A 13721-nucleotide genomic window follows, 5' to 3' on the forward strand; every position below is an offset into this window, starting at 1 on the left:
TGGGTAACTTGCCAAAAGCAGCCTGCATGGCCTTTGGGGGAGGGGATAGGGCTCCTGTTTCCCCACCCCATGCCCACTAAAGATAAAACTGTTTGTTGGGAGGGGATCTCTAACTGTATAGTAAAAACTGTGTGTTAGCACTGACACCTCAGAAAGGTAAGAAGAGAACAGTTTGAAAATCCCTAAGTAAGTCATACAGAAGACTGTCAAGGTAGAGGCTCTCATCTTTTGTCTTTCATCCAACTTCCACAGTTGAGGAGGGTTGTGGGGGCAGGAGGGTGGCAGCGTGTTTGGTAAGGAAAAGTCTTTTAGCTATCCAAAAAACATGTGGCTAAAAGGGGCCTTTGAGGCAGGATAACCATGTCTTTTCCTGGCCTGACAAAGCTCCACCACAAAATTGTGTTCATGCACAGGTGAATAAACAGCAAATGAAGGAATTCTTATGGAGTTGCTTTAACCTTTGCGTTCTCTCCCTCCCCCTTCCCCACCCTCTCGGCTCAAGTCAAAAAAACCAAACAAAGCCATTAATTAATGCTTAACTCCAAGCATGCTTTTTCAGAGGTAGAAAACCTCCTAACCCACTCCCTATTAAATACTTGGTGTCACAGCCTTCCCTTTTGCTTATGTATTACTAATATACAGGCAATAAAATTTGTTCACCACCCACAGTAAACTAGGAGCAAACAGCAAGCAGCCAGTGCAACACAGGTAGGAAATATCATGTCAAGGCACTTGTAATTGAGAATTATTATACCATGACAGTAAACCTACTCCCATATTCATCTCTGTCCTTTTTCCAGAGAAAGTGACAAGGAAGCCCTCAAGAGACTGCCAGTTCTGTGTATTCTGCCAAGCACATTTTTATGCATGCTCTCAGTCACAATCAGCAAAACCCATCATCCGGTACCACACATTTTCAGAAAGCACAAGCAACACTCCTCTGGCAATTTATTTGGACTAAGAGGCAAAATAATATGCTATTTTGAATAGCTTCCTCCTTAACCTGCACAAAACATTTCAGATTTCAGACAGCAGCATACAGAGCAAGGATCCCATTCATAAAACAAGACTACAGAGGCAGCCCTGTGAATTAGGCAAAAACCAGCCAAGACAGCAGCAGCTCTGCAGAGCAGTGTGTGGCTGCGTCTAAAAGGCATCTTCCACTGAGCAACCAAGTATTCCTTTAGCACCCTCCCTTCCCCCAAAACAAAAATAATCACAACATCACATGCCTGACCACGTTTACGCAAAATGCACAACAATATTTTGGACCATGTACCGTACTACATTTTGGAGCATTACATAAAACCACACATTGATGCAGACGAGTCTTGAAAGGTTTAGCAGTAGCCAGGTTCTTTCTCACAACCTTGCAATTTTCATTCTGGGTATCAGAACAAAGTCCCATTCAAGAAACAACCCACAACACGTAATGTTATGCCTGCTACCAGCCAGAGGGCACCTGCACCTCATCTTTGCCACCAGTCACATTTTCATAAGCCATAGTCTTGGCAGGATGAGTCATTCTTCCGGTGACGTGGTGAAGCAGCTGTCTTCGTAGGCGATGGAGAAGCCGCACCAGGTAATTCAGGCCCACCTTCAGCAAGGACTGGTACAGAGGCCAGGAGAGGCACTTTCTTCCTTCCCAGGAAGCCAGCTCCTTCAAACCCCATTTTCTTTTTGCTTTCTGCTTTGGCTTCACACTCTTCTTCTGGTCCTCTTCTTTTGAGATCCAGAGAACTCTCTGGCAGACGGTAAACCTCTGTACTGCAACACCCACCTGCATCTGTCACGCCTGTGCCTCGCACTTCAAGTGCTGTTGTCAGGACTGCCTTCCTCTCAGCTGTACTGCCCTCAGCTGTTGCCTTCCTGGCCTCTGTCTGGCTTGAATTCCCATTTGCAGCAGCTGCCTTCTCTGTTGGGCTTTTGTTGGGTAAGTTAAAAGCCTGGAAGTCCCGGTAACTGTGAAAGCTCTCCGTCCGCCTTGCTCTTGCTAATAGGGGGCTTTCTCTGTATGGCCGCACAGACCCATACGTGGCTGTTTCATGGATTGTTTCATGGTGCTGCAATTGGAGGCTTCAAAAAGGAAAAACAACCAAGGAAGAGAAGAGCAGATGTTAGGCTGAGAATAGCAGCCAGTTCTGCACACCCTGCTCCCACCCACCACTGCAGCTCCCACTAAAATAGCAATATACTCATTACAACCCCCACACAAGGGCTTCCAGATCGCTTACTTCAGATTCTCATAGGATACTTTCATCTGCACACACCTAAACCATCAGAAATCGAGGAGTATGTGTGTGTAGTTCAAGACACTTAGGGCATGGATTCAGGGGCTCTGGTGACCAAACCCCTCTTTGCCTACCTGAAGGGTGTGTCTGCAGCCAGTGCCACCCTTGGTGACTTACCTGGAATTAGATTCCCGAAGCCGGTTTGGCTGAACAACTGAGGTGGCAGGACTGATGTTGGGTGTGGCACAGCGAGACGTACTCAAGTCACACTGGTCAAGCAACTTGAGCAGCTCTTCCTCTGTGGGGCCACCAACATCTGAAAGAGACAGCTCTTAGTGCCCAAGTTCATTTACGGTAGTCACGCACATGTGAGGACAGAAAAAGAACCACACCACAGTCCTGGCATAATACAACTTACCTTTGTCTTCACTCTTATTAACCATGTCCATAGCTGTGGTCAGGTCCCACATCTGGATGCTGCCATTTGAATGCCCAGTGAAGAGGTAGCGGCGTGGCCGGGAGCCCATTCTGCTGGATCCTTCACATTCTCGCACAGTAAATGACGAGATAGTAGTGCAGTCAACTGCCTGGATCTCACAGATCCTACAGGAAGAGAAACCCCAAGTTACCAAAACAATTGTACCTGGCAGAATTTGGCCAGTAAAGTCAGTAGTATTTCGATTTTCTAAGAAGGCACCAAACTTGCCATCAGAAAAAGACCTTTCTTCCAGACAAAGTTGCTTCCCCTGCATGACTGGCATGCTGCTCAGCTGCAGGCAGTACCTTTGCCCCCAAAACATCTGCAGTCTCACTGCTTGTTTATTTTTATTAGGGAACCCCCATATGTTCCATGTCCATTTTCAGTTTGCAATGATTAGAAACCTAAGGGTTTTGCAAGAATGACAGTAACTAGCCCCTTCATAGGCTAGACTCTGAATTTCAGTCTAGGAAACTAACCTGCCGAAACAGCACATTTAACCATATAAAAGATATGCAAAAAAATCCAAGGATGATAAACCCAAGGTTATCTATACAGATAACTTTTATCTTATGACAACCGCAATATCACTTGACATGGCGGATCTCCATCACCTTTTTCCCTTTATTTTAGAAGCTTATGTGGGGAGTGAGAGGAAAAGGACTCCCAAAACTAAGCTGCTAAGCCAGACTCCACACCAAAACCTCACATATTCTGGGTAATTTGTTCTACTGGCCCCTTCTATTGAGCTTTTTTACGCAATAAGTGCCAAAATAAGTCATCTAATAAAACCCTCCACTACATAAAAATCTAGCCTGAAAAAAAAACCCCAAACAAAAAAACCCACACCAGTAATCTGTAGGGCTTCTGTCCTCTATTCAGATGCCAATAGTGTTAAGGCATCAACGTTTTCACCCAGATTTGAAGTTACTAGGCAAGAGATGCAAGAATAATAACAAGCATAGAACTGAGATGCACCATCTTTTCTGATCTCTTCCCATCTTGCTAGCCTAACAGGAAGAAAAGCAGCTGTGGTTATTCAGCCAGTTTTTTTACTACATTGGCAGCAACATAGTAGAATATTATGAAGTCAAGCGTAAGTAAATAATTGTATAGCTGACCTAGGAGACAGTCTCTCAGTTTTAAAGGTTCTAATATCTTCAAAGACAAGTACAAAGGAAGAGGGAAACTGCTTCCCTCTCTACCTTTGTGAGCAGCATAATCCCTGCTGCCAGCAACTTCAGCATTAGTGTTGAAATTTAATGTTGGCATGGTACTATGGCTGACAGTTACAGATTCTGTAAAGGCACACAAATGTTTGTTTTGTGAGCTCAGCAGTAAAGCCATCATGAGGTGAGTCTCTGCTATCACATTTTTCAAAATGCCATTTGGCTTCTAGGTTATAGTAGATCATTAATTACAGTTCTGTTACTAACACACAAACTAGAGTTCAGCCGGAGCTGTCTAGCACATTAGAAGCTTGCTAAGTGCAACTGCATGCACGGCCATGGGATGGGAGACCCTGCCACCTAAACAGTCCTGCTTCTTTCTCACTTAAAACCCTAAACATGGAGGTACCTCTTCCCAGTCGAAGACAGCCTTACAAACAGCTTATTAGTGATGGGAACAACTTTTTGGATAAACACCTGTTGATCATCACGTTCACCAAAGGGTCCTAGAGAAGAAAAAAAAAAAGATTACTTTTTTGTTTGTTTCAATTCCCTCACCCTCTTCCCCACACAGTCCTGAAGACCCAAACTCATATTAGTATGACCACTGCAACTTTAAAGCATCAGGACCAGGGAACCAAAGATGACGAATAGCTAGAAAAAGCCACCCAATGGTTAGAAGCCTCTACAGATAAAAATATTTTTTGTTCTTTTGTCCATCCCATTCTTGAGTTTCCTGCATGTTCCTGGAGGAATTACTATGTCAGTACAAACCCTATGTTAGGCCTCTATAATACCTAAAAGTACTTTCTTACTTTGCAGCTCCTAGATGTCTAAAGGCTTAATCAGATTTCTTGCCATAGTACTGACCGCACCGTGTGTTCACCGGACATCCTATTCATCAAAGGTTCATTTGCAAGACTCAGACCACAAAGGAATCTAGACTACCTGTTTACCCATATTTACCAACATGCATTCCTTCAGTATCTTGCTATAGCAATGTGCTAGCACCATTTGCCTCCGCAATTTCAAGGTTTCAGTAAACTTTGTCACAACTTCAAATTCATTTAAGAATTTTTCACATGTGCATCATTTAACCCCGACTGAACTGTGAACTGGAATTTGCAGTAGACCCAAACCTTGCTATGCTCACCTGCTTTAATACAGTCTTCTGTGCTTCCTGTCACTCTGTAGTTAAATCAAAAGTGAAATGCTGCATCAGTTTGCTCAAGAAGTGCTATAGTATCTGTGTTCCAAAGTTTTTCCTCCCCTTTTCTCACGTTCAGAGTAAGCCCTTTAAGTGTACTCACTCTATAGAGCCTAAGTAGTGAGTATTTCCAGGTGAATCTTACAGATCCCTGCCATCTTTTCAAGTGGAGAGCAGCATGTAAGAGCTTACACCCATCAGCTGACTTGCATGTTATAGGGTTGAAGGCCTGTTAAACCTTTAGGAGACCAGTGAATATACAGGCTCAGCACACCGCATTCGAGAGACATCCTACCAATGTCATTTCCAGAACAGTAACTGCCATGACTCTCTGCTTCCTCCAGGGATAAGATTTTGAATGATGCAAGAGGTGTTGAGCCTGGCTGAGTTGAAATCATGCCCCGGAACCGAGTCACAGTCCATGTCCGTACATGGTTGTTATCAGCACAAACTAGAAAGGAAAAGATGACAAAACTTTTGAGATTACTTCTCTAATGATTTCTATACAACAGTTTTTCAAGATTGAGCAATCAAGCAGAATTTAGTCAATGTCAGGTCACATAGCATCTCCAGACAATTATCTATCAATCTACAAATTGTTGCTGATGTCCTGATTTCTATTAGTTTTGTCTCTTCCCTCAGAAATTCAAGAAAAAAACTGAGGCAGGTTGAACACAACATTAAGGTCTGTGTGCAGATGCTAGGACAACACTTGTCATGAGAGCAGCCTGGCAGCAGAACCCTCATCACACAATAGTGCTCTTCTATTTCATTCGTCAGTTACTCAGTTTTCGACATACAGACGTGCCCTTTCCTGGCACTGAGGGTTTAGCACCAAGTTGCAGGGGAACAGATGACCTCTGGGCTGTTTGTCTGCAGTGTAATTGGATACCATGTTTCCTGTTCCTTCTTTAAAAAAATTGGGATAGCAGTAGAAAGTACATCTGTTCTCTGCTGTGCTTGCTGAATTCTAGGTGAAATAAGATTCTTTCAGAGGGAGGAGTGATTGCATCTTCCCTGAAAGCATAACACTTTCCTGAGCCTAACATAGGAAAAACAGGATAGCACAACAACCACTGGGAGACTGCTGAGAAAAGAAAAAACACAGCCCTTTGAAGCCATGGGAAAGCTTTTTCTATGGTCCAAGAAGAGACAGCGCACATTTTGCTGCAACCCAGAAAGCTCCTGGAAGGCTGTTAAAAGAAGAAAAGTCCTACAGGACCTGCCCACAACCATAAGACTTGACAGGGATATATTTGTTTACAAACCCTTTTATTTCCACAAATGGCAACCTTGGAATAAGACACAAACAAAAGAGTTAGTTGTTCCAGTATCTGGTCAAATAAAACCTAGACCTTTTAATTGCTGAAGGCTTTGAAGAATGCTTACTTTAAGAAAGAAGATCCAAGTGAACCTAGACCCTCCCTGCCCCCAAATCTGTCCAACTAATTTCTATCACATGGGAACAACGCAAGTTATAAAGCAATACATACAAATACGTCATTGCTCAGGAGGAGGGGAGAACCACCAATACAAGTTTGTGCATGGAAAAGATTACCTGAGACAAGGTGTTTCTCTGAGAGCATGATCTTCGTAACAGGACTTCGATGAACTGTGAAGGTCTGAAAGAGCTGAGGCCCAGACCCAACTGTTTCAGGGTGCTGTACAATCACCCTCACTGCTCCAGAGCTGGTGCCATAGGCAATCTCAATCCAATTGCCACTTACACCTAAAGCAAGCAAGAACACTGTTGTTCCCCCCCAGGAATGAAAGCTTGTCTTACTGGGGTCAGGGAATGCGGCAGTAGAAAATAGTATTTCCAAGCTTCCACAGTAAGACAGATATTTATTTTAAACACTGTTTACTCATTATTTTCCCATGAACAGAGAGGACATTTTGCCACTAAAAAAACCCAACATTTCTTCAATTCCAGCCTTCTCTCCTATTCTCTCCTCCCTTCTGGAAGTGAAAGAAGAGATAGATAAAGTCATATGATCAGATATTTTGGCATTCCTCACAGTGATATGGTCAATACATGTCACATACCATTTATTTTTCTGCCTTAGTGGGAGGCAAATGGCAAAGCAATGCAAGAGCAGGAAGGACTATTGTTAAAAAGGTCAGTGAGGTACCAAGATAGTTATGTGAGTAACCACTTTCTCCCAGTTTGGTTTTTTTCTGGGTTTCGGTTTGTTTGGTTTTTTTTTTTGGGGGGGGGGGGGGGGGTTGTAATTTTTTTTTTAAAGATAGCTGCACTGTGATTACAAAAGGGTATATACACACAATAGTTAAGCATCATTCAGCCGCACATGGAAATGGTTTTTAGTGTTAGATGCAACAGCAAGGTTGTCTCCCACCCAGTTCACCACAAACTATTTCAGTAAATACAATTCATAATCTAAGTGCATGTCTTGTGTAAAAGGCTTAAAACCAGCACAGGTACATTATGCACAAGCATTAATATATGATGTATTATGTTATTACATTATACATTAATGTATAATGCATGATGTACAGGCATATGCACACATACATGTACGTACATATAGCTATTTATACATATGTACAGATGTAAGGGGAAACGGTTATGCCTAGCATTCATCATTCATTTGAAAATGATTAAATGAAGAAAAATTCATTGTTTATGTCAAGGGCTACCTTGTCTGCTTTAGCCCTGCTATGCAGCAATAGAAAAAGTCCATTTAAAAAAAAAGAAAAAACCCACATCTGGAACAGACTCTCACTGAAGAGACAGTGATAGAATACTGACTTGTTTTAGGTGTGAGGTAGACACTGAGTGCTGTTATAGCATCATTGGAGGGATCATGGTACAATTCTGTCACTAGAAGATCATTGTCTTTCATTCGCAATGGGAACTTCTGCATGTCTGTGGGGAAGAGACATTTGTTTATTACTCTGAATAGACAGAGTTGTTCTGATGCAACCTAGACCAACTAAAGAGTGTAAGAACAAAGCTGCTCAGTACCACCTCCTTTTTATTCCACCCTGTTCCCATTTCTTACCTATATAGTAGATAGAGCCATTGTTACAGCCTAGCAGCAGAAAAGACCCAGCAGTATCATAGCTTGTGATAGGAACAACATCCTGAACCTAGTGCAAACAGAAAGGGAAAAAAAAAAAAAAAAAAAATATCAAGAAGTTAGGTTGCTACTTTCTCAGTTTTCAGACATTTTCAGTACATTTTGTTGAAGAACACCCAAGTTTGGTACTGGTCTGAAGCTGTTGTGCATGCACTCACATATACAAGGGCATTCTTAAAGTACTGCTGGTAGATCACGTTCCTCTACCAAACTGGATCTTAAGTCACGAAGTTCAGCAGAAGCATGCAGACAAGTTAGCACAACTGCTCTGGAAGATCCTTCTCCATGTGAAGGCACAAAGCGTAGAGCGTTGCAGCCAAACCACATCTTCAAAAGAGGATTTTTTTTTTCCAATATGCAAAATAAGTGTACTTCACACTTTCTGTCCTATCCCTTTGGCCCTTTCTGACAACTCTTTAAGAGGTTGCTGGGCAAAGAAACTAGACGTTGCCTCTCTAAGCCTTCCTTTACCCCCAGTTCTTGTGTCCCTCTGCCAGCCTCTATGGATATCTCAGCATCGAACAGAGAGATAACAAGGAGAAAAAAATTCTTGTCCCATGACAATTTCCCACTTCCAATACACATCCACACCAAGTAAACTGGAAGGCAGCCCTGCCATATTTTACTTATTGGTCTACAACTTAAGGTGAGGGATTGAGAATGCCCTCTCTTTGCCCTCTAAGATCCAAAGGAGTGCTTATCCTCTCCGGTGGGACAGAGATCTTGAGCAAAGAAAAAGTTTAGCTTATCCCAGGTATGATCCCCTACCTCAAGCAATTTTTTTGCTTCAGCCCTGAGGAAGAAAAAGCCGAAAGCCATTTTATCCAGAGCACTCAAACATGCACAAAGTCATAGCATTTTTCCTATACTCCGTATGTTTCAGTCAGTCCGCTTAACGGACACTGAATATTAATTCATGGAAATTTCAGCTTAAGTTCTCATTTCTCTCTGACCAGCACCATTCTTCCAATTGCTTCAGAGACTTAGCTTCAAAAGATTATTTTTTTTTCCAGACTACTTTAAAAAAGCAGTACAAGAGCAGAAAGGCAAGAAACTAAACAGAGTTTCAGCAGCTAGGAGTCTATGGATCAAGGTGCAGTGTGCTCTCTGGTTCTGTGGATCAAAGGCATATACAGAAGCTCCCCATCTGCAAGAAGTTTACAAAACTAATGAAGGTAGAGGCAACCCATCAACAGATATACCACTTTACTCATCACCTTGCAGAAGACATAACAACTGCAAGGAAAGGTCTGAGCAAGAGGATCCACAGAGACTGACTGACTGGATCAGAGAGATCATACAAAACAAGGAGAGTCCTTTCTTCTGCAGCAGAGACAGGAACACCAGAGGTGATTCAGCAGTTGCACCTGCCAAGATGTGAACTTTCATCAGGGAACAGAGCAACACTATACAACAGCTACTGGTAAAACATGGCCAGTGAGAATCCTCACTTCGCAGACTTTTTCTGTCATACTCTATTGCTTTGTTAACTCTTATTCTACAACACTAAATATTCAGCTTCCTTTACACCCTCCTATGCTAAGAATTTAATTACTGATCTATCTACCACCCACAAGCTCCTCTCCTTGTTGCATGCAACTGATACATTGCCAGAGAAATAAGTGCTAGGGAAACCACCTCAGCTAGTCTGCTCAAATCTCCAAGATGGAAAGAAGATGCGAGAACCAATTAGAGGCAGAGGTCAGAGTTACATCTTCAGGGTGTAACACATCAAATACAAAAATCACAGTGTTATGAAGGATAGCTTTGCACAAACTAAGCCTCCTTAAAGTAGAACTTAGAAAGGCATCAGTAAAGAAAGCCTGAAAAGAAACAAAGTTCTTGGTCTGAAATGGGGAATTGGCACATTCTGTTCCCCAAAACCTCTCTCACTGCAGCAAGTATGATTACAGCCTAAGTCCAAAGCTATGGGCAACTCATGGAAAGCAGTTACACAAATATCTTGTATCCTCACGAGGAATTTGGAGATCAGAGGTATAACCCTGCCACTCAAGTCTTTATGGGGTTCTTCAAGAAGAATGTGTTTTAAAGGAGATGAAGATCTATAGAAGATGGGTTTTTTTCCTCCTTACCAACAAAAGAGCCTGAGGTACAGAAAGCACCTTGAAATTAGTTGGATTGGGGTGGGTTTTGTTTGGTTTGGGCTTTGTTTTTGTTTGTTGCTTTGGGTTTGTGTTTTTGTTTGTTGGTTTGTTTGCTTTTTTTAAAGGGGGTTATTCTCATCCTCTAGGAAAAAATTAGAAAGCCAAAAACCTTGGGTTTAGGACATCCTGGTATATAAGCCCCTCTTAAAGATTTTCTACGCTTCAGTAAGAAATGCTTTCACCAAAGGAACAGTCAGTCAAACTGAGGAACTGTTAATGGGATCAGAAAGATTTCTGTGGCTCCCCCTGGAAAAAGTGATGATGAATGGGACATCAGTTTTTATTCCTTATGACTTGCTCCTTTAGAAAATATTGTCAAATGCCAGCTTGTCACATACCATTAAGTTGTCTCTTAACAGAAGATTTTGCAAGGCATCAATAGAGCTTTAAATAATGTTTTGTTTAATTCAAGACCATACTAACATGTCTGTCTCTGCTGCAGAAGCAGTGCTATCCCATGGTTATTATCTGTGTTATTTGTTAGCAGTATTGTCACTTAAGGGTTGAATCAGAACTTAGTCAGCAAACAGTGCAGCAGCCTCAGGTCAGTTCTGCCTCTTGAGATTTGCAAGGCAATTTGGGATTTTTATTGCATCCAGGTTTTGTGTCACAAAGATGTACATCTGGCTGTGTTACAAGCTTTGTTATTCACATGAATGCTCGACTGTTTTCTCAGACTCGTACAGACTCCAAGGATCTCTCTATTTAATATGCATTCTGACAACAGGAATGAAGTCAGGGCAGCCAGAAGCATCCACATGCAAGACAGACAACTTTAAAGCACCATGTATATTTCTGCTGAAGAAGACTCTCCCACTGTAAAGCAACTTTTGAGAGCCCCAGATATGAGACTGCCTTCTTGTTATCTTCTTCTTTCACACAGTGCAGAAATTGTTGCCACACATTTCCCACAATTTTTTTATTTCCTATGATCCTAGTGAGTTTTTACAAAGTTAGTAATCCACAAGGAAGTTTAAATATACACACACTTGACATTTATTACTCCAAATCACACCACGTCCTTTTATTTGAAAGCCTAAAAATCATGCTTGGTAGTACCACCAAACAATTCAACATGCTGCTCACAGGCACAATACTCTAATACCAAGGTGGCAAACTCCATAAGTCAATGCTGAAAACCCTGTGACAAGCGTTTCACATATGCTTTTAGATTATTTTATTCTCTTTTTACTAGAAAGACATACCAGCTTATTAAAAGTGATGCGGAAAATTGAACTGAACACACCTGCCAATGCTGAGTCACAGCATTCCACACTCCCACTTTCCCTGTATGGCTTGTAGCCACCAACTGGTTGCCAATGAAGAAGAGAGCATCTACAGGGACTCCAAGACTGAACACTCCTACAAAAAATGAAGAGTCTATGAAGCTCATCTAAAATAAAGAGAAAAAAACAGTAACAATGGAATCTCTCCACTATTATCATGTCACATTTATTACAGTAGCAAGTAAAGAAAAGCCAAAACTGGGTTTGCAGTGTGCTAGGTGAGGTACCGCTCAAGCAGCAAACTGGGCTCCATTAAATTAAATGGCAGCATAATGTCATCTCTGCTGATGCAATCATTACTTGGGAAGGAGAAAGGAGACAAGAGAATGGAGAAGAGCCCATGCAAAATATGCATTCCTTATTTTTCTACAGCCATCAAACTCTCAAATGGCTTTATACATTCTAAGGCATTAAAAAAATAAATAAATAAAAATCCTATTACAGCAAGGAGGATTTTTTGGGGTCGTTTTGTGGATATTTTTTTATCTGTGACTATTAAGTGTCATTTAAGAAGCAGTATGCTCATAGGTTTTGCTAGACAAATTTATTCCATACTTTAAAAGGCAACTGCAAACTAGTATTGCAAGTTCTCACCACTTTTTTTTTTTTTTAAAGTCCAAACAAATAGATGTAGTCTGAAAACATTTTAGAAACTAAATACAGCTACAAGGCTTCATCCTTATTCTTGTGAAAACATTGAACAACCCCAATGTGACACTACTTGAATACATTCAAATTTCTCTTTTAGCAGAAATACTTGAACCTGGAAAAATAAGCAGCCTGCAAAAGCCTACTTCTTTCTTTCTTTCTCTTGTCATCTCCAGAGCTTTAAGTTTGGTTACAGTCTACATGAGTAGAAAGTACAGGCTATTAAAAATTGAAACTATATAGGGAACCAGTTTCACCAATCACCACATACTATTCAAAATCTGGAAGATAAGACTTACTAGCAAATGCTGGCCTTCCAAATAAAGCAAATGTGGTATCAAAAACACTGCAGAACATGATAGGCATTGATACCTATGGTTACAGCAGACCTTAACATCTGAGCTTTTCTACAAAATCTGTCTTCTCTTTAGAGCTTCCTAGTGTTACCATAGATCTGAGTATTTTTAATTGAACTGCAAACTTGGATAGCATACTACATTTTGTACTATTTATTGTACCATGTATTCAAAAGCTACAGCAAACTAAAGTCTCAGATAATTTCCAAGTTTGCCAGCTATGAAGTCCAGCAAACCGGCCCAGTAAGTAACTCAGTTTGTAAGTAATTCCAGGCTAAGTTCTACTGCCTGGTAAGTACAAAAGTCATTACTACTGAGGATACATTACACTACCAAGTGTCAAGCTGCACTCATAAATTTCCTATTCCATACTGCTCACTCTACATATTTATATTACTTCTCACTAATACACTTTAGCTGCAGCAGACAGATGTCCTCAAGAGTACCCAATAGCTGGAAAATTTCCCAACATTGTTTTGTACAAATTCAAATGAACAGAGTGCCATTCCCAACGAAGAAGCAGCCCTCTGTTACACCCCAAAAAGGAAACTCAGGAAGCTCAATATATACTTATGTTTTAATTAGGATGCTAATCTGTTTTCCAGGGCACAGTACAATCATTCGATGCAGATAAGATTCAGCAGTACAGGCCACATGAAAAAGGCAATAATAAAAAATCCACAGAAACAACTAGAATTGATTACTCCAGAGAAGGATGAGGTTCAAGGAAATCAAGGAAGACAGCTTGAATGGTCTAGAGGAATTTGAAGTGTCAGTCCTGCTTAGGCTCAACAATCTTGAGACCCATCCACAGGGGAGACAATGCTATACATAATGACAGGCTCTTGTCTTAAGGGTCCCTCTCAGTAAAATACTGCTTACAGCAGCAATCCAGCAGCAGTGTCTTATGTAAGTAATATTGAAAGGAAAGAGAACGCTCTGGGAGAGCTCTATCACAAAGATGCCAGCCCACACAATTTTCCAAGGATGGTGTTGCCAGGCTCCAGCAACTGAAACAAGTAGTTTCTTTCACAAGATGATAGCAATGTACTGTAACACAAAGCAGGACTGCAAGCATTT

The 13721-nt window shown here is 41.4% G+C and overlaps 1 protein-coding gene across 2 annotated transcripts in view; it reads right to left on the reverse strand.

The window, feature by feature from the left end:
• Positions 1-716: 716 nt before the first annotated feature.
• KCTD3 (potassium channel tetramerization domain containing 3) overlaps positions 717-13721 on the reverse strand; it is a 28144-nt gene continuing 15139 nt past the window's right edge. For both annotated transcript variants that reach the window (XM_075042643.1, XM_075042642.1), the window contains exons 10-18: positions 11598-11713; positions 8109-8196; positions 7856-7972; positions 6644-6814; positions 5381-5536; positions 4288-4384; positions 2650-2834; positions 2409-2547; positions 717-2076 (exon numbers count right to left, since the gene is read on the reverse strand). In XM_075042643.1, the coding sequence (XP_074898744.1) occupies positions 1494-2076; positions 2409-2547; positions 2650-2834; positions 4288-4384; positions 5381-5536; positions 6644-6814; positions 7856-7972; positions 8109-8196; positions 11598-11713 (1652 nt within the window). In that variant the 3' untranslated portion in view covers positions 717-1493. The remainder of the gene's footprint in view (positions 2077-2408; positions 2548-2649; positions 2835-4287; positions 4385-5380; positions 5537-6643; positions 6815-7855; positions 7973-8108; positions 8197-11597; positions 11714-13721) is intronic.

This window comes from Buteo buteo, chromosome 12, assembly GCF_964188355.1.
Source record: "Buteo buteo chromosome 12, bButBut1.hap1.1, whole genome shotgun sequence".
Lineage (NCBI taxonomy): Eukaryota > Metazoa > Chordata > Aves > Accipitriformes > Accipitridae > Buteo > Buteo buteo.